This window comes from Ochotona princeps, chromosome 3 (assembly GCF_030435755.1).
Source record: "Ochotona princeps isolate mOchPri1 chromosome 3, mOchPri1.hap1, whole genome shotgun sequence".
NCBI classification, from domain to species: domain Eukaryota; kingdom Metazoa; phylum Chordata; class Mammalia; order Lagomorpha; family Ochotonidae; genus Ochotona; species Ochotona princeps.
Genome location: NC_080834.1, coordinates 88,590,108 through 88,611,655, shown reverse-complemented (window position 1 = coordinate 88,611,655; position 21,548 = coordinate 88,590,108). Strand labels below are relative to the sequence as shown.

The 21,548-nt window shown below is 43.9% G+C and overlaps 1 protein-coding gene across 10 annotated transcripts in view; it reads right to left on the bottom strand.

The window, feature by feature from the left end:
- KALRN (kalirin RhoGEF kinase) overlaps positions 1-10,098 on the bottom strand; it is a 712,406-nt gene extending 702,308 nt beyond the window's left edge. For 4 of the 10 annotated variants that reach the window (XM_058661993.1, XM_058661991.1, XM_058661992.1 and 1 more), the window contains exon 1: positions 9,128-9,624. In XM_058661993.1, the coding sequence (XP_058517976.1) occupies positions 9,128-9,200 (73 nt within the window). In that variant the 5' untranslated portion in view covers positions 9,201-9,624. Of the gene's footprint in view, positions 1-9,127 lie in introns of all 10 variants that reach the window. The other 6 variants (XM_058661996.1, XM_058662002.1, XM_058662004.1 and 3 more) reach the window with 4 other exon arrangements.
- Positions 10,099-21,548: the final 11,450 nt, after the last annotated feature.

Below are 21,548 nucleotides of genomic sequence, written 5' to 3'. Positions count from 1 at the left end.
ATGGCACCACTAGTCCCCAAGTCTTCCAGCTAGGTGAGACCCTCCACTAAAGGTGTCAGTCATGTACACTGAACACTCATATTCTTGCCAACTGAGGTTTTTACTTCACTAGGTCCACCTTCCTCTAGTTTCCAAGAAAGGAGCATCCTCTCCTGGCTTCAGGTTGACCCATCAGCTGATCCTGAAACACACTCTCCCATATATTCCAGGACCATTCTCTATCATATGATCCTCTCTTTCCTAAATACACTTTCTTTTTCTCATCCCATCCTTGCCTCTATCCTCCACCCATAGGTATTCACATATCTTTCCAGTCTAAAAAAAAATTAAATTAAAAAACCTCCCCTCTACTCTGTTCCCCATCTCCAACTACCTTACTATTTTTAACTTTCCCTTCACAGCCAAACCTTTTCAAGGAGTCATCTATATGCACTCCCACCACTTCCTCCCCATCCACTCACTCCCCAATTCTCCTGCAATTTGAATTCCACCTCCCATATACACTTGAAACTGCTATTTCAAAGGTTACCAATGATCTCCCAGTTTCCAAAACCAAAGGCATTTGCTCAGTCCCCATCTACCTTCTGCAGCAGCAGACTTGTTGACAACCTGCCCTAAACACATTGCTCTCTCCTGGTTCTCATCTAGCCCTTCACCTGAACCTACAGTTCTGTCCTTGGCCCTTTGCCCTTGTGTCTGCATGGGCTTTTCATCTTTATCTCATTTATTCTGACAGCTCCAGCCATAACTTTTTCAGATATCTCCCAAATCCATATCCGGCTCTGGCTTCCCTCCAAAGCTCCAGACTCCTTTCGTTATCCGCCTACTGAATCAACACCTCTCCTAGCTTTTTCACTGACACCTGAAATGCAACATGTCCCAAAGCAAATTCTCCAAATCCTGCCTCTCCTTTTGCCTCTCCACAGCTGCTCTTCCTCTTCCCAAATCTTGATTTTTTGCTATCTCCATCCTCCCAGTCACTCAGGCTCTAAACTTTAGAATAATCATGGATTCCTTTATCTTCTTTGAAATATCTGAATACAGACTGCATGTCCTCTAGACTTGACCTCTCTCATAACCATTCCTTCCTCTCCATTTCTACTGTGACAGCTCAAGTTCAAACCTCTACCTAGCCTATGACAGTGGTCTCCTGAACTGTGCATGGCCAGCAGTCCCTCCCCTCAATCCAACTGACCCTCCACAGGGCTGCCAGATTTATCTTCCTGATTATGTCACTGTTCCATTCAGAAACTTTTAGCAGCTCACCAAAGCCAATCACAGAAAGACTAAATTCATGGGCCTTCCATCCAAAGCCTTCGTGAACTAGAATGTTTGATAAATGAAGCAGTTAAGTCCAGCTGCCCCCAACCCCTTCTGGTCTCACGTCCCATTAACCTCCCGCCTGCATCCTCTGAATCACACAAACTAGAAGCTTACTGACTCCAAAATTCCATGTTTGTTTATGCCTCTTTCTAACATTATTCCAACCTGAGAACACAATACTTGTTGTCTTCCTCATCCAAATCCTACCCATCTTTCAAATCCCAGCTCTAGGGGAAGTACACTCCCTTAAGGAAATACTCATGTATCCCTTTTCACTCTACTGTTTGTGTAAAAGGGGAGGAAACAAAACTACTTGTCCAATGGCTTCTATTTTACTTCCCTGAATTAATTCCTCTGTCCTCTTAGCTGATTCTTCTGTTCCCTCACATCTTGGCAGACACGATTTCAAACAGCTCTATTGATCCAACAGCTCTGTGGCTGCCAGTCATTCCCTAGTTATTTTGCTGCCAGTCATTCAAGCACAAAGGAGTGGCAGGATGAGTCTGAACTACATGAAGACAGAGGAGCAGGAAGGCACAAGTCCCTATACCCACCTGAAGCTCATCAGAAGGAAAAGCTCCATTCTGGCTAGCAATTTCAGATGGCATGGGGGATGTTGTGGACCAGCTGGAGGTGTCCTGGGGGAGGGCTGTCATTTTTATATTTTTGTGAAGGACAGAACGGAGTGCCTGACCTGTTGTAAGACGGTTTCCCATTCAGTCATCTTTAGGAGCCAAAATTATGACTGCATTTCCTCTTGGACTGAAGAGGTCCCATGGAAATCAGATTAAATAAGATAAACTTGTCAGAAAAGACCCTTAAAGTAACAAAATATTCTATTTGGAAGGAACTGTCCTACATATACTTGGGTACTTCTAACAATTTACAAAGACCTTTTACATAGAGCATCTTATTTGAGCTTGTCAACAGCTCTATAAGAGAAGGGGGTACAGGAAGACTATTATCTTTATCTTACACGTTAAAGTTACTTGTGCAAGTCATTCCTAGAGAGCAGAGAAGTGTCCATCTAGTTCTCCTGTCCAATCTCCTCAGCCTCCTTCATGCAGTTCCCCCCCCCACTTTTAAAGCCAAGTGCTCCCTTAGGGGGTATATTTGCATCCATTTCGTTCCTGCCCTATATTCTTTCTTTTAATGGTTTCCTACACTCTCATAGCACAGTATATTACTTCAGTAGGCAATGATACATGCTTGTCAAACAAATGATTAAATGAATTGAAAGATATTTGAGGCCCAAATCTCTACCTCCTGAGTCTACACTCAGGCCCCTTGTTTCCATTGTGATGCCTTTGTGCCTCCCTCTCCCTCCACGTCAAAAGGCCTGCCCTGCACCCCTCCTATAGATCTCCAGCCTCTATGCTAACACCTTCACTTGATAATTAGGCAGCAACAACAGGGATGACTAGAATTTCTTGTGCCCCTACTGTGCGTTGAAGACCACTGGAAGATTCATGCTGTGGCATTTCTCTACTTAATCCTCATATTCTAGAAAAGAAGCTATAATAGTCCCATTGTGTAGGAGACCCGAGGACAAGAGATCCTACCCCTAGTTAGTGCTGAACTTATCAGATCCAGCCCCTATAAAAAGGTTTCTCAACGTTGGAAGGCTACAGAATTCTGTGTTGTCTTGTGCATGATGTTTAGCAGTCCCACGTATGTCCATCCACTAGATGCCAGTATCAGCGTCCCCCACCTACTCATCTAGTTATGACCATCAAAATGTGTCTGCAGATATGTCAAATGTTCCCTGGGCAGGGGCAGAATTTTCCCTGCTTAATGACACTGGACTATGCTATACTACCTACCTCCAGAAGCGAAATGTCAAGTACTAAACCCAGAAAGAACTTTGAAAAGTAAAAATGCTCACTGCTCAACATCTAAGTATCCCCCTAACTCACCTTTTTAAATATTTTATTGATATTTAAATTAGGAGATTTTTTTATTACTGCTCACCTGATTTCTGTATATTGATTTTTATAACACTTCTTTTCAGTCTCCAGAGGATTATCAAATACAATGGTAAGAATGCACCAATAATAAAGTGAATGTTGATTGATAGCACAAGGATTATGCAAAATCTCTTAAATCTTAGAGAGGTAGACATAATGTCTTGATATGTTCTAAAACATCTGAATGTAGGAAAGTCTATACCAGTAAATCAAACATCAGATATGCCTCTCCAGAATCACCAAGTGCTATCAATACTCCCCTGTGAAGTGCCTGGAAATTGGTGGAACTAAAAATGTAAGTCATGATGGATATAAGTGGAGGGAAAACAAGAAGGAACAATAAACACTGAATTAAGCATCATGTACTGCATCATCAAGCACAATGTCAAAGAGATGTTTTCCCTTTTCTGCAAAAGAGCTCAGGAGGAAAAGTTCCCTCTCTTTGTGGGTGGTTGGCAGTGCATAAACTGGGTGGTGATATTTACTCAGAGAATTGTACAAAAACGTAGATTACTATTCCAAAATCTCTTCAATCTGTGTTCTGCACATGACAATAGTTTCAATTATCCTGTCTTGGTGGGATGGGGGTCATTATCTGAAAGGAAACTTTAAAGAATCATATAGTAATACAAACACACCATCACTGACATTCAACAACTGCTTATGTTTTGCTTGTTTGATGTATGTATATTGAGGACAGTTTTTTTGGATGAATCACAACCTTTTTAATGTCTGCCATTTATTCACATCTATTTGAAAGGCAAAGTGACGAAGATCAATTTTTCATCCATTGGTTCACGTTTCAATAGCCAGCACTGAGCCAAGCCAAAGCCAAGAGCCTGGAACTGCATCTTGGCCTCTCATACAGGTGGCAGGGTCCACTCATTGGAGTCATCACATGCTGCCCACCAGGTTATACCAGTAAGGAGCTGCATAAGGAGCAGAATACCCAGGAGGTGAACTGGCACTCTAAAATGGGATGTGGGCATCCCATGCCACAGCTTAGTCCTCTGTGCCACAAAACCCACCCTGAATCACAACCTTTTTAAAACTCTTTTTCCTTGCCTGCAAAATATAAATAACTCAAAAAACTTCACTGAGGGAAAAATAAGCCTTACATATATAAAAGGACCTATGAAACTGTGTCACATAATACAATGTAATTAATTAATTAAAAATAATAAATTTTAAAAAAAAGGACTAGAAATGATATGCCACCACTGATGAAGTGAGAAAATGAATAGGCAGTGGTGGGTTTTTAAACTTTTTGTTTACATGTTTAAGAGACAGAGAGACTAGGAGAGGACAGAGAAACAGCAAGAGAATTCCTGATCTGATGGTTCATTTTCAAAATACCACAATTTCCAGAATTGGGCAGAGCCAAAACTAGGAAGGATCAATACAGGTCTCCCATGTGGGCATCCCAAATGCACCTGAACCATTAGGCTAACTGCTCACTACCAATGAGTACTTTACACTTGGTCATGCAAAGCTCCCAGCACAAAGTGGGCTTGAGTCCTTAAGGATAGTTGGATTTAGAGCACGGTAGTGCAAGGACAGGTGATTCAAGAACATAAGTCAAAGTGTCCTTGGACATTAAGAAGGGTAGTTTGCCCGAGGCTGAGCTGTGAAGGATAGACTTGACCCTGAAGGCATGGGGAATCCCTCTAGAATCATAAATCAAGTAATGATGTGATGATCAGGAAGTGTGATCTTCCCACAAGCACAAAATGTTAGAAAATCTACTGTTATCTCACCTTTTCAGGTCTCACAAAAATTACTCTAGCATCTTCAGTTTTTTCTCTCCACAAGCTCTCTTCCTATCACCTCCAAACATGTTGTTACCCTGCTCCCCCCCAAATAAAATCTCCTTTGCTGTATTCTAACCTCCCTTTTAGTTAATGCATCCTTCTTTCTCCTTTTACTGATTAATTCTGCAAGTATCTGAGTCCTACTCATCAGCTCAAATCCCAATTCTTCACACCTCTTCTAATCCTGGGATCCCAGAAGCTCCCAGAGGCCTTACAGACTTTCTGGCACTGCTCCTGCTCAGCCCATCGTCAGACTATCATCATGCCAGAGCATATATACACTCCCTGGGTTCTTTGCTACCATTTCCTAAATAAGAGCCTCCCTCCAAAAATATAACTTTAGTCCTTACTCTTTTTCCTCAACTCTCCCTGAAAGTTGCCACACTCAAGAAGCTTTGGCTTTGATCAGCTTTCCAAGTCAGTATCACCAGCCCTCACCTCCTGCCCATTCTCCTATTTTGAGTTCCATACTTACAGCTCCTGACAAAACAGCTGTACCGAGATGTGCCCCAGTTGCCTCCAATTCTTCACTTGCAAAAGTAAACATCATTTCCTGCCCTACCCAAACCATCCTCAGTCAGACCACATCAGTCAGTCAGTCAGAACACCATCAGTCTTCTAGCAGCTCAACCAGCTACTTTAGGTTTTGGTATGTGAGCTTCAATGTCTTATCCCCCTATAGCTAGTTTGTCAACAAACCCCCACATTTCTACATCTAAAAGGCCTCTCAGTTTCTGCCATCATTCAAACCAAACCCCCTCTGCTTCAGCTCTGGATCTCTTTTACATCTTCCCTTATTCCATCTGAATTTCTTTCTTCCCCACTTCATCAATTATATTACGTTCCAGATTAATCTTTCCAAACATCACTATCTTTACAATATGCCTTTGCTCAATAAGCTCCTTACTGGCCCTGATTGAAATCCAAAGTCCCCTCTTGGGCTTTCAAGACTCTCCCTTTTTCACCCTACTGAACTTATCCAGCCATGTTTCCCATACCTACACTTTCCCTTATCTCCCAGACCCCTCCATTCCCCATCACTGCACCCTTCAAGGATGGCTCCAGGTTTCACTTCCTTTGAGGTTCTGTCAGCTTTTTAACTCATGGCACCACACTGCTTAGCAATTATTTAATCTCTAATGGAGCGGTAATCATCAATCTTGTTAAAGTTCTTTCAGGGTAGGGACCACTTTAAATATTTCTTTTTTGGGTGGGAAGGAAGGGGGAGTTCTACAGTACCCTGGACAGCAGAAACTCCCTGAAGGGGCATGAAAGATCCTTGTTGACTGGTCAATAGGTTCTAATCCCAGTCTGAGTTACCAATTCTGCCCCCCTTTCCCGTCGCCTTATAATCATGATCAATAAAATATCACTTTTTCTCAAAAAACTCTCAGCAAGATGATCTGGACTCCGTTAATCTACAGAAATTGGGTGTGTGAGTGTGTCTGTAACCAGTACATGAAGGAAGCAAGATTAGAAAACCTAGCTTAATCACTTGGTCAAGAAATGTCAAAATAATCAGAAGAGTACAAGTGAGGAACCAGAATGACAGAATCATTTGAAACATGCCTAATTAGAGGTACGTTTTGCCAGAGTACGACAAAGCATTGCCTGACTTCCGTGCATGCAAAATTTTCTACCAGAAAGAAGGGACCAACTCTGGTGCTAGAGACTTTGAAAATTTGTTTGAAGGCTTCCCAATTGTTCAACTGAATAAATTTAATCTACCCAGTCTACCACAGATAGTGTTATGTTCCATAAAATTAGGGAATCTAAAGAGGGACGGTTCAGAAACATGGCTTTTCCAGGCTTAAGAATCCCCAGCAAGAGCCTAGGTTATAGATAGGAATTAAGATGAGTGTCAAGAAACAGCACAGGCAATTGAACAGAGCATCGATCACACAGGATGGGTGGTGATCCTAGATTAACTTCCTCTTGCAACCTATTACATATCATCAGTAATTCTCAACATCATGCATTTAGGATTTAACCTTTCTACAGTTCTAAGTGCACATCAGCACTATCTTTCCCTTGAATCCCAATAGGGCTGTTCAAATAGGAAGGAGAATATCCCAGAAGGCATGCCACAGGAGACTGGCTTCAGTCTGCTACGTACTCTGTGATTTGAGCCAGGGAGAGACAATATATGTCAAACATTGTGTTTTGAAAGGTCCTGGGAAAAGGACACATTGGGCCATTGAAAGCTATTAACACATTAATACTGTGGGCATGCCTTTGTCAGAAATGAGCAGACCTCCGAAAACTAAGCCCTACTCGAGGGACCTGGGCCAGAAAATAGAGAGCACCTAGTGTCTGGATGGTAGAAAAAGCAGAGTAGACAGCAAAGCATGAAGTAGGCTCCAGAAAGGGAAGCTGGGAAGGCTCAGACTTTAAAATAGTTTCCTCCAGAGCTAAGAAAATGCAGACTTCTGTCTCAGCTGGGGTGGCCATCTGGGTCCTCCTGCTGAGTTCCAGGGTGTCACTTTGCTCCCAGAATCTCCTCCCTAGAGTCCAGGTTACAAACTCAGATTAGGCACCTCTATAATCTACACTTTGGCTGCTGAGCAGTATGGGGGGGGGGGGGATGGGGAGAAATGAGGAGAGATGAGAGGAGAGGAAAGGAAAAAGGAGAGGATAGGAGAGTTGAGCTGAGTTATTGTGTATACAGAATCCATGTCTGGGGAGGGGAAGCGGGGAGGCAGGCAGGACTGAGCTGGGAAAGCAGCACAGGATGACAGAGCCCCCTCCCACTTCCCCAGGCCCTGATATCAGCTCCTCTCCTTCAGCTGAACTGGAGAAAGAACATATGGGCCAATTAGGCCCTGACTTCCACAGCCACAACTCTTGCCCCAACAAAGCACTGGGCCTCCTTCCCTAGTGATGACCTGCAGGGCAATGCAATGAAGTTAGGAAACAGATGGATGTGCGGAGAGCCTCCAGAGCAAACCTGACCCCTGACTCCATGGGTTCATGTCCTCTAACCCAACTTTTCCAAAAAGGAGGACATATGCTTGGGATCCTATAACTTCTGGGACTCCTTGGGAGAAAGATTCCATATAAAATGGTTCCAGGCATGTGCGGAGACGCAGAGCTACACCTGTGGAGTTGGCAGAAGCCACAGGTACTGGAAGGCAGGGACTGATTGCCCATTAGAGAAACAGGGCCACAGGTGGCTGGTGATGAGGTGGTTAGGGAGTGTGCTGGGGAACGGGCTATGTGGCCAGTGAAAATAGCAGGAGCTATAGACCGGAGGCCAGGGGAAGAGAAGGGGCAGCAAAGCACTGGAAGACTCCTCTGGGCTCCACACACCTCAGACAAGCAAAGACTTGGTGGTGGGTGTGTAAGAGGAGCGCTAACTCACACTTCCTGGAAGGAGTGCTTCTTATGAAAAGCTCATCCGTTCTCAGAACTAGAGAGGAGGAGGACAAGGAAGAGGTCCCAGGTGCCCACCGCCCTCCGCGCCGAGTCTGCCTCTCCAATCCTCCCCACTCACGCCAGGCACGATCTTCCTGGGTACACCCGGCTCCTGACCATCAGTCCTCAACCAGTCCATCTCTGGGGGTCGGGCCAGCCGAGAAGGGGGCTGCTGGCTTCGGACGACCTGAGCCCCTTCTGACAGTCACGGGGCGGGAGGGGAGATGGGGGAGTGAATAGCGGGGAGCCAGGGAGGGGCCAGGAAGCCGGTAGCCCGAGCGGCGCGCAGCAAAGTGATCCAACATCGCCCCATCCCCGCGTTCGCCAGAAGGCGGCTCGAGGGGACCGCCTCCCCGCCAAAGACTCCCGCAACTAGGGTGATACCGCCGAGGGGCGCCGGTTCCCAGCCCCCCATGCCCTCCCCAGATCGCAGGCGGCTCTGCCCGAACACCAATCTCGGCAACTCCTGCCCCGACGACGAGGGGGCACTGCCCCCAACGCGCACGCCCCTGCAACAGCCTTCCTTCCACAAACTTGTCCGACACGCCGCGACCAAGCAGCAGCAGCAGCAGCCGCCCTCACCGCCGGCTGCCCGCACCCTGTCCAGCTTACCTGTCCGGAAAAAGGCGTCCACGTCCGAGTCGGCTGCTCCTCCTTCCTCCGCTGCCCCCTCCGGGGGGTTCATGACTAGGGGCGGGCGTCCGCGGGCAGCTGGGGGCCGGCGGAGCCTGAGGCCGAGGGTTGTTGGGCGCCCGGTGGGCGGAGGACGCGGGGCGCAGCGGCCACGGCCGCAGAGCCAGCGGCCGCGGGGCTTCGAGGACCGGCGCTGGGCGGCGGGTCTGGGGCTGAGGACGCCAAGCCTCCCTCAGACAGAGGCACGCGGCGGGCTGGGGGCGCCTGCCGCCGGCTCCCCCATGGTACCCCCTTCCCCGGGGCACAGGGCGCTGGCCGCCTGCTGTGTGGCCGGAGCCGGGGCCCGGGGCCAGGGTCCAGGCTGCCTGGGCGCCCGCTGTCCCCCAGCAGCGGCAGCTGGCTCTCCTCTTCGCTCGTCTGCTTGTCTCTATTGTTCAGCCCTGCTCAGCTCTCTCCTCTTTATTTTTCCCCCTCCCTCCCACCCTCCCTGTCTCTCTACCTCCTCCCTCCCTCCCTCGTTCGCTGCTAGCGCTCTCACTTGCTCGCTCGCTCGCTACCTCCCTCCCTCGCTCGCTCGCTCGCTCTCTGGCTCCCCCTCTGGCTCCCGCGGCCGCCGCCACCGCCTCCCGGGCTCCTCCCCCGGCTCCCGCTCCCTCAGTCCCGGCCAACAATGACCCGAGCAAGCTCCGAGCTCAACTGGAGCTCCCGCCGGGGCTGGGGAATCGCCGCGGGCCCCGGGCGGCGCCGGCTGCTCGGTCCGCGCGACCCCGTGCCGGCCCTCGAGGAGCCGAGCCCGAGCCCGGAGCTATTGTTCGGGGCTGCCCCAGGCCGGCTTCCTGAGCCCGGCAGGAAAAGCCCGGGCCGAGAAGGCGGCCAGGAGGGGGCGGGGCGGCTGGGCGCACGCCACAGGCTCGGCCCGGGGCTGCTCCGCGGCCCGGCTCGGCCCGGCCCAGCCCGGCCCGGCTCGGCTCGGCTCGGCTCGGGGCGGTCCCCACCGCGTCCGCCGCCGCCGCCGCCCCGCCCAGCGCCCAGGTGCGTGAGGCGAGCCCCACGCAGCCTGCCCGCCTTCTTCAGACCGTCAGCTGGCTCTTGAAGCCGGACCGACTGGTCCCTAGAGGCTGGACGTCAGCCCCCTCCTTCCTGACAAGCTCTCTCCTCTCGTTGCCCTTTGCCTCGCATTCTCCTCACCGTCACTCCCTAGTTCCCCCCCCCTTTTTTTTTTTTTTGGCTTTGCCCTTCCTTCTCTCTTCAGCGCCCCTTGAAGCATCTCAGCTGGGCTCTTTGACCCTTTGTTGGTCGACTCCTCTGGGGAGTCCTCCCTGCCTGTCTCCCTCCCTCTGTCGCTCCCTTTCTGTCTCTCATTTGTCTCTGTCCTGCCTCCCCTCTCCCCACTTGGCCGGGTATCTCACGCTCCCCTTTGGACAGCTGTCAAAACTCCCTAATCCCCCGGGGCCTTCTCTGTTTTGTTCTGCTCCCTCGTGTGAATCGAGAGATCCAGTTGGCGGGAGAAGGAGGTGTTACAGCAAGCCGAATTTCAATTAAAGTGGGAGAGGGGCTTGGAGGGGGCAGTAGTGAGGGCAAAAGAGAAAGCAGATGCTGTATGGGGTAATTAATGCAATGATTGTATTGTGCCAATCGGTTTTTAAGCAATCATTAAACAATAATTAGCCAGGAGTCTGTTTATGGTTCCAGCGAGCGCACAAAGTGGCTAGACCTGAGTGCCACACTGTGCACCGCTTCACAGGGACTGGAGAGCCTGATTTGGGAAAACATCCAGTAGGAACACCGCCTGCTGGCCTGAAACTGATGGTCCCCCACTAATGATCAGCCACTGTCTCCGGAACCTGTGTCTCCTGCAACTTACTGGGTTCCACCTCATCCCTTTGGGGCCAAGGCATCTGTGAACTTTCCAGAGCCAGCAGCTGGGTAACCCTGGTAGCAAACAAAAACAATCAGGGACTTTTTTTAGTAAATACTTTTTAGCGCCCTGTACTCAGGACTTTCATTGGTGAATATCTCAAATGATTTATTTTCTTTTTTACCCTTTGGGAAAAAGAATAATTAAGTACCTGCCTCCAATTGTGGGGCTATCTATCAGACCCTAATAGCTCACAAATCCACTGCCATGAGATCTAGTTCACCTGGCCCTGAAATCTTGAAGTGGCTCAAAGTAGCCTAATACCTGCAACCCACTGCCTTCTTTAATAATGAAAATATTTCACATTTATCTTTTCTAAGTGAAGAGCATGCCTTGCTCTTGAGCTGTCCATGAACACATGCCTGTGACCTTGGGGCTGCCCTTAACTGCCATCATTGGGCAGTTAGAAAACCAGAAACCCAGTAACAAGATAGCTCATCCCAATTCAGAAAAAGAAAAAAAAAAAATATATATATATATATATATGTGTGTGTGTGTGTGTGTGTGTATAATATCTTTAGAGGAAAAATTCCTATAAAGCAACCCTCAGTAGTGTGGATCACAATAGGAGAACTCCTTATTCAAATGGTCTTAAAACAACAACATTTTCATAGAAAATGTGACTTACAAAAGAGCTCCCTGTGGATTTCAAAACTTTTTGGTCCAAAATAAATTTAATTGTAATGTCATTTTTCCATTAACTTTTTGAAGCACCCTGATAATGATACACTTTTTCAGAAGAAATGTGACAATTTCTATTAAAGTACTAAGTGTTCAAAGCTGTATTACAATCTTAATGTATTAAGACAAAAAAATCTCAACCAAAGAATGTTACTACAAATAGAGAGGAATTCTTTCATTCATCAAGAAAATCTTAGGTTTTCACAGAGTATTTGAACCTAATGAGAACACTTCAACATGCATGAAGCAAAACTGATAGGACTGCGAGAAGACAGATTCATAATTACAAAGTTACATTCAACATCTGTATCACTCAGTAACTGATAGACCGAGGAGATAATCATTAAGAACATGAAAAAATTGAACAGTATTATCAACCAACTTAACCTAACAAGTACAGGGTTGCTATCCACTCTATAGCAGGAGATGCATTTGTTTTCCCAGGTGCACTAGTAACATCATGATAAACCATATGCTAAGCCATAAATAATTCTCAATAAATGTAAAAGGATTAAAAATAATTCAAAGTGATATAAAAAATACACCTTGGTTGTTTTAGAGACATCATTCAGAGTTTATTTTATAACTGCAGAAAATTAAATTAGGAATAAATTCACAAACATCAGAAAAATCTCCCAAATATTTAGAAATTAACTATTAGCTAAATCATCTATGGCCAACTAAAAGAACTTGAAGAAGATACTAGAAATAATTTTAAGTGAATAGAAATGAGAATTGCATAAAAAAATCTGTGGGAGACAGCCAGACCGGTACTTAGAATCAATTTTATAGAGTTAAATAACTATTTTAAAAAGGAACTCCACAAATCAGTGACCTTTAACCTACCTACCTTAAGAGCAAATGAAGCCAAGAACAGAAAGGAAAAAGATTGGAGCAAAAGACATTGAAATAGATGGCAGGAAAACAAAAGAGAAAAATCTATGAAGCCAGGTGATTTCTTAGAAAAGATCAGAAGAATCAGTAAACCTCTGTCCAGATTGATCAAGAAATGAGAAGACTCAAATTACTATTACAAGGAATAAGAGAAAGGTGACATCACCGCAGATTGCATAAAATCATAAAAAGAATCATAAGGTAATACATGTTATGTACGACTTCATGCCAATAAGTTTGATGCGTTACATTAAACGGGCAAGTTCCTTAAAAGATACATACTACTAAAACTTATCCATTGCTCACAGATATTAAAAACATAAAATTTTAAAGTGGTTAACCGTGTCTTTTAAATTTTCTGTCTTAAAAGCTTCCCAGAAAAACACCCTTAAGATGTGTAAGTCTTCACAGTAAACATAAAAGATGAAAGAACTAATAATATTTCCACAGAATCTTTTTTCAGAAGAGTGTAAAAAAGGAAATACTCCCCAACTATTTCTGTGATGCCAACATTACTCTGAGTCCAAAACTAAACAAAATCATATAAGGAATAAAAACCTATGGACTGGGACATTTGGGACAGCAATTAAGACAGTGCTTGGGAAACCTGTATCCTTAGTTGAGCTCCTAATTGACTCCTGGCTCCACTTCCACTCCAGCTTCCTGCTCATATACTCTCTGGGAGGTATCAGGTGATGATTCAAGTACCTAGCTCCCTGTTTCTCACATAAGAGACCTAGCTCCTTGAATTCTTATGTATTTCCTTCAGCCAGGCCAGACTCCTCCTCTGTAGACATCTGGGAAGTAAATTTTTCTGTCTTTAAAAACAAATGGGCAAAAAAGGGGGGAGGCATCATTATCTCTTATGCACATTGTGCAAAATTCCTTTTAAAATTAGCAAAGTAAAGTGAATTACAAATAAAAGGGACAATACATCATACCCAAATGGATTTAACCCAAGAATAAAGGCTAGTTTAATATTTGGAAATCTATCAGTGTTACTTACTATTATACTGAGTTGAATTGTGTCTTCCCAAAAGATACATTAAAATCCCAATCCATGATACCCAGACTACAACCTCATTTGGAAGTAAGATCTTTGCAGATATAATTAAGTTTGGATGAAATCATAAGCATGGACTAATCCAATATGTTCAATGTATGTCCTTACAAAAAGTACAAATAACTTCCACAAGAAAATATGCCTTGTGACAACAGATTCAGAGACTGGAGCAAGGTAATGGCAAACTCAGGAATGGCAAGAACTGATGATCACCACCAGAAGCTAAGAAGAGATAAGGAGTTTCTATTCAGTGTCAGAGAGAAGATGGCCCTGCTGACCACTTGATCGCAGAGTTCCAGCCCCATTAGGGCATACACTTTTGACATACTTTGTTCTAGCAGCTATCGGAAGCCAATACTTAAAAAGAAAAATTGTATGATTATTTACTTAGATACAGGAAAAACATGTGGCAAAATCCAACACCCATCTAAGCAAACCTGAAGAAACTAGAAATAGAAGGAACTTCCCAAGCTCAAAAAGGACACCCACAAAATCTCATAATTAGCATCCTTAGTATTGAAAGACTGAAAGCTTTCCTCTTAAGATTTGTAAAAAGCAAGATGTTCACTCCTAATTCTAATCTACAATGTACTGGATGTTCTAGCCAGCACAATAAGAAAAAGAAACTAAAGGCATTCAATTTAGAGAGGAAGAAGTAAAACTGTCTTTATTTTCAGATTGATTCATACAAAATTTTTACAAAATGCATCAAAAAACTACTAGAACTTATAGTAAGTTTAGTCACATTTCAATATTTTAAAAGTTTTGTTATATGCTAGCAATGAGATCTAGATCTAGAACTTGAGATTTTAAAGTCACCATATTAGCATGAAAATTAAATATTAAAGTCCTTGCCTTGAACACGCTGGGATCCCAAATGGACGCCGGTTCTAATCCCGGCGGCCCAACTTCCCATCCAGCTCCCTGTCTGTGTCCTGGGAAAGCAGTTGAGGATGACGACCCAAAGCTTCCGGACCCTGCACCCATGTGGGAAACAGGGAGGAAGCTCCTGGTTCCTGGCTTCGGATTGGCTCAGCTCCAGCTGTTGCGGCCACTTGGGGAGTGAACCATCTGATGGAAGATCTTCCTCTCTGTCTCTCCTCCTCTCTGTATATCTGCCTGTCCAGTAAAAATAAATAAATCTTTCAAAAACTCATAACCCATAAATTGTCTCCAAAATGAGTTGTGGACTCATTGCAATCCAAATTAAAATTTCAGTAGGCTATCTTGTAGAACGTGAAAAGTTAATTCAATGCAAGAACCCATAAATGCCAAAATTAACAAGAAACAAAAAAAAGTTGTAGAACTCACACTACCTAATTTCAATACAAATTATAAAGTTATAGTAATCAAGACAATGTGGCATTGATAAAATAAATCAGTGAAATACAGTGGAGTTCAGATCCCAACCTGTAGCTTTATCATTAATCAATTTCCATCAAAGATCAAAGAAAATTGAAAGTGTTATTTCTGGAGGATCCTCAGGAAATTCCACTTTTATGCTTTTCTCAGTTGTTACAGGCCACATAAATTCTACTCTGTTCCATTTATATTGCTAGTTTTCTGATTTTCCCTTTACATTCTTTATTCCATTTTTAAAAGTCCTTATGATCTTATTGGATTCACCTAGATAAATCCAGGATAATCTCCCTATCTTAAGGTCAGATGATTATTAATCTTGATCTCACTTGCAACCTGAATTCCCAACTACCATGTAACCTGATAGAGTCACACACACAAATGATTTTAGGTTTATATTTTACGTCATAGAATTTAACTCAGAATAGATCACATACCTAAAATTGAAACTTAAAATAATAAAATTTCTAGAAGACATTGAAGAAAATCTTTGTGGCCTTAGGGAAAGCAAGAATTCTTAGACATGACACCAAAAGAACAATTCCTAAAAAAAAAAATATAGATCTGACTTCATCAAAAACTAAAACATTCTGCCCTTAAAAACACATAACTAATAGAAAGACAAAACAAGATGCAAACTAGCAGAAACATTTGAAAATTGCATGTTTTCTAAATGATTGTGTCTAGAATGTATAAAGGCTCTCATCTTCATAAAAACAAAGCAATCCATTTTGTAAAACTGGAAGGACAATTTTAAAAGACACCACTTGAGCAGAATATAGACAATAAATAAACTCTTCAGAAAGCATTTAACATTATTAGTCATTGGAGAAATATAAATTAAAACCATGAGGTATCATGATCTATCAAAATGTGTGGGGCCCGGCGCTGTGGCCTGGCGGCTGAGGTTCTTGCCTTGAATGCGCCCCGGGATCCCATATGGGCGCTGGTTCTAATCCCGGCAGCTCCACTTCCCATCTAGCTCCCTGCTTGTGGCCTGGGAAAGCAGTCAAGGATGGCTCAAGGCCTTGGGACCCTGCACCCACATGGGAGACGCAAAGAGCTCCTGGCTCCTGGCTCTGTATCAGCACAGCTCCGGCCATTGCGGTCACTTGGGGAGTGAATCATCAGGCGGAAGATCTTCCTCTCTGTTTCTCCTCCTCTCTGTATGTCTGACTTTGTAATAAAAATGGATGAAATTTAAGACTAAACATAGCACATGTCAATGAGGAAGTGGAGGAGGATGTGAAATGGAATTCTGCTACACTTCAGATGAGAGTGTAAAACGGTAGAATTACTTCAAAAGATGGTTTGGCAATGTCTTAAACAGCTGAAGATGCACCTACTATGTGGCCTTGTCATTCCATTCCTGGCTTTTACTCAGGAGAAATTAAAGCATGCATATACACACACACACACACACACACATAGATATACATACAAAGACGAATGTTCATAGCAATTTGTGTATAATAATCAAAACCAGGAAGCAATCTAAAAGTTCATCAATAAATGGGCAAATTATGATATATCCATACAGAGTTTTTATGAATTTCAAATAATTTTCTTGAGGGAAAGAAATCAGACAAAGCATAGTATACACTAACAATTCCTTTTTTATAACATTGTGAAAGTGCAATGCAATCTGTACTGAGAGAAAGTGGATCAATGGTTGTCTGGAGGTAACAGGTGTCAGGGACTAGGAAAAAAGCATGACAAAGTGAGATTGCAAGTGAGAACAAGAAAATTTTTGGAAGATATAGACTTACTCCTGATTATAGTGATGGTTTTTATAGATGTATACTGATGTTAATATTAATCATTTAGATACAGGCAACTTCCGAAGTATCAAACATTTTAATAAAACTGTTGTAAAAATAATTTTCCAGGACCTGGCATGGTTGCCTCACCTTACCCACACCAGGATCCCATATGGGAGCCAGTTCGTATCCCAGTGGCCTTGCTTCCCATCCAACTCCATGCTTCTGGCCTGGGAAAGCAGTCGAGGACAGCCCAAAGCCTTGGGACCCTGTACCCGCGTGGAAGACGCATAAGAAGCTCCTGGTTCCTGGCTTTAGATCAACTCAGCTCTGGTCTTTGCGGCCACTTGGGGAGTGAATCAGTGAATGGAAGATCTTCTGCTCTGTCTCTCCTGCTCTCTGTATACCTGACTTCAATAAAATCAAATAAATCTATAAAAAGATTTCATTTAAATAAAATTTTCTAGGGGCCAGAGCGGTGGCTCAACAGTTCATCCTTCACCTTGTAGGGCCAATGTCCCGTAGGGGCACTGGTTTGAGTCCACACTGCTCCACTTCTGGTCCATCTCGCTGCTTATGGCCTGGGAAAGCAGCAAAGGATAGCTCAAATCCTTGGGTCCCCTGCACCCATACTGGAGACTCAGAAGAAGCTCCTGGCTCCTAGCTTGTGATTAACTCAGCTTCAACTGTTATAACCATGTGGGGAAGAGCCAGCAAATGGAAGATTTCTCTCTCTTTCCTTCTCTCTGTAAATCCAGCTTTCAAATGAAAAACAAATATTTTTAAAAATAATTTTTCCTAAATAAATGAAGTAAAGTTTATGTGCTTATAAGGAAATACCAATTATCTTGGGGGTTTCTCACAGCCTGTGAAATATAAATATATGTAATATCTAAACATTCTAATTTTCATAACATGAATTATTTATAATAAAAACAGAGAGAGCACTTGGAGAAGCTTTTTCACAGACTTCATAAGAATGTCAGGATAGGATCTGGCATTGTGATATATTAGTTAAGTTAAGCCAATTGCAATGTTGGCATCCCATCTGAGCACTGTTTTGAATCTTGGATGCTCCACTACTGATCTAGCTCCTACTAATCCACTTGGGAAGGCAGCAGATGATGACCCAAGTACTTGGGAGACCCTAACGGAACTCCAGGTTCCTGACTTCACCTTGACCCAGCTCCACTTGTGGCCATTTGGAGGATGAATCAAGAGATGACATCTCTCTCTATATATCTATATATCTATCTATATCTATATCTATATCTATATCTATATCTATATCTATATCTATATCTATATCGATATCTATATCGATATATTCTATATATCGATATAGATCTATAGATCTGTAGATCTATATAGATATATCTATAGATCTATATCTATATAGATATAGATCTATATAGATCTATATAGATATAGATCTATATAGATCTATATCTATATAGATATAGATCTATATAGATCTATATAGATATAGATATAGATATAGATATATCTATATAGATATAGATATAGATATAGATACATAGATATAGATATAGATATATACATATATATACACATATATACACATATATATATCTATATATATATCTTTGTGGTTTATGCCTTTCAATTAAGTAAATTAATCTTTTAAAAAGATGTCATGGTAGCGGCCCTGCGCTGTGGCCTAGCGGCTAAAGTCCTCACCTTGAATGCACCGGGATCCCATATGGGCACAGGTTCTAATCCCGGCAGTTCCACTTCCCATCCAGCTCCCCGCTTGTGGCGTGGGAAAGCAGTCAAGGATGGCCCAAAGCATTGGGACCCTGCACCCGCGTGGGAGACCTGGAAGAGGTTCCTGGTTCCCGGCTTCAGATGGCACAGCACCGGCTGTTGAGGCTCACTTGGGGAGTGAATCATTGGATGGAAGATCGTCCTCTCTGTCTCTCCTCCTCTCTGTATATCTGACTTTCCAATAAAAATAAATAAATCATTAAAAAGAAAAGATGTCATGGTAGAGGAAGGAAGAGACATTCAGATACATTATTTAGAAAAGGCTCTCAAGTATTCTTAACAGATACTTCATTCCATCAACTCCTCTTTGAAGATTTAAGAAGGGGAGAGGGGACTGAATAACAAGGTGGTTGTACTCAGAAAATAGAGTCCATAGAAATGGTAAGGGCTCAAGCACGCCCATAAAGGTATGCTGTAGACTACAATAGAAAGCTCTGAAAGCAGGAAGGTAAAAGCAACAGTGTGTGTTGATGGCTTCCATGTGGAGTGGAGCTCACTGATAAGAGGGAAGGGTGGCAAACAGACTCCAGGATGTCTCCTAGGCAATGGAGAATATCACACATGTTGAATAAGTCATTCTGGGGAAAGACGTTATTTAATCTGATCCATCATTGCATCAATGAGTAGCTGTAACAAGAGGATCAAGCGACTTGCCCAAAGTCACACCACAAACATCCGAATTTGTGAATTGTGGGCCGGTTCCATACTGTATTCTCTCAAACTTGAAAAGTCTGAAGTGCTGATGGGCATCAGGGTGCAAACATCCAATTGACAATTAGAACTGTCAGCCTGGAGCCCAGGAGAGGATTGGAAACTGGAAATATTGATGAAGGAGCTAGCAGCCAGCTGAAGCAGCAGGAGTAAACGAGATAACAGGTTTTCTGTCCATTTCCATTAACTCTCCTCTTTGGATGAATTATCCACTCTCCTGTCCTGCTTTCTACGCAAATCAAATTTTCCTTACAGTGGGCTTCTCTTCCCAGTTTCCAGACTTCATTATTCCAAGCTCACTTACAGACTTGTTAGATTCTTCCCTTACCTTTTCTTCTTGCACCCATGCCCTCATTCATCCAATAGTTTCCCTGTAAAGATCATCTTTTGCCCCCTTTTGTCTGCAACATTAATGCCATCCGAACCCTGTCTTCAGCTCTGATACTGAGTTTCTACAAGCACTTGCTAACTGGCTTCTCCAAACCTGAGATGGAAAATAGTTTTGACTTTGAAGGCTATATGGTATTTGTTGCAACAACTCTACTCTGTCACTGTATATAACCAAAGCCGCCAAAGACACTGAGTTAACTAAGGAGCATGGCTGTGTTACCAAGAGACGTGATTTTATAAATAAATAAATATACATATATTATAGATATATGTAAGCCCCTTCTCTGTAGAAACAACAGGAAGGGATTCTCTCCACTGCTCTCACACTCCCTCTCCTCCCCTTCCACCACACACACACATATGAGAAAGTGAAGTCAATGATGGAAAGAAAAAGAAGTCACAGGAGCACACTGATTATGGAGAACAAAGGGGTGTCGGGAGACAGATGGGGTTCAAAATTGTCAAGGGCCATAGATGAGTGAGGGGCCCTGAGGAATAAGACATGGAGAATGGATTGCAGTGAGTGACAGAGGATGGGTAACCTCAAGGAAGGAAAAGGAAAGTCAAGCAAGGAAAGTCAAGGTTGTGGGAGAGAATACGTAGTGAGGGCTTAAGGTAGAAGATGGAAGCCTGCTGAAAGCATGACAGGAACAGCCAATAGTGAGGGGAAGGAAGCAGCTGAGAGGATCATCTGTGCACAAAGCTTTGTCAGGGGAAAAAAAAAATAAAGTAGCTAGACAGGATGGTCAAGTTCCAAGCACTGGTCTTTTTTTTTCTCCCAAAATGAAGTTAGCAGTGCATAGTTTTAAAAACTGAGGGGGGGGGGGCAGTGCAATAACCTAGTGGCTAAATTGTCGCCTTACATCTAATGCCAGTATCCCATATGGGTGCCAGTTTGTATCCCGGGTACTGCAGTTCTCATCCAGCTCCCTGTTTATGGCCTGGTGGCCCAAAGCCTTGGGACCATATACCAATGTGGGAGGCCCAGGAGAAGCTCCTGGCTCCTGGATTTGGATCAGCTCAACTCAGCTCAGCCCCAGCCATTGTGGCCACATACAGAGTGAACTGGAGGATGGAAGATCTTTCTCGCTGTCTCTCCTCTCTGTATGTCTGCTTTCCAATAAAAAATTTAACCAATCTTTGAAAAATAAAACTGGGGAAAGAGGTGGCAGAGAGAAAAAGAAGCAGACAGAAAATTCTGAGCTGGAACACCATCAATGGACAACTGTCCCAGATGCCAAAGGCAGCCAGCACCCGAAGGGCTGTTCTCTATAGAGGAAGCTGATGAAAGATGCTTGGGCTTCCAATCTTCATTTCCAGCCTTCAGTCTGTACTACACAGGAAATTTCTAACAGAAAGCTGCTTCCTTTGTCACACCATTTTCTGTTTAGAGAGAAGATAGGAAGTAATCTGTCCTGTTCTTTTAACAGTTCCAAGAGAATGCCAAAACATCCCCTGGTCTTGGCCTTGCTTGATACACAGTTGTGACAACCCCAAAGTTCCTCCTGACCTCTATGCTTGAGCTTTCCTGCTGCCACTGAAACCCATTCTCCTTTACCCTTTGGCGGAAGCATGTGCTGACCACAAAACTTGCCTGGGTGAGGAAATTTTCAGAGAGCACAGCCCTATGGAATTCCTACAGATCCTGAGGAAGCTGCCCTTAGGGTCGCCTTTCACCCTGCACCCATCCAGAAGATAGAGAAACTCCAAAGGACTCAAGGAGATTCAAATAGGCCTCGATGTGCATTGATACTTTAAGATGAAGACCCGTTATCTCTCTCAGAGATTCCACAACAAGGAAGTCAGAAGAGATTCCACAATTAAAAAGCTGAAAGA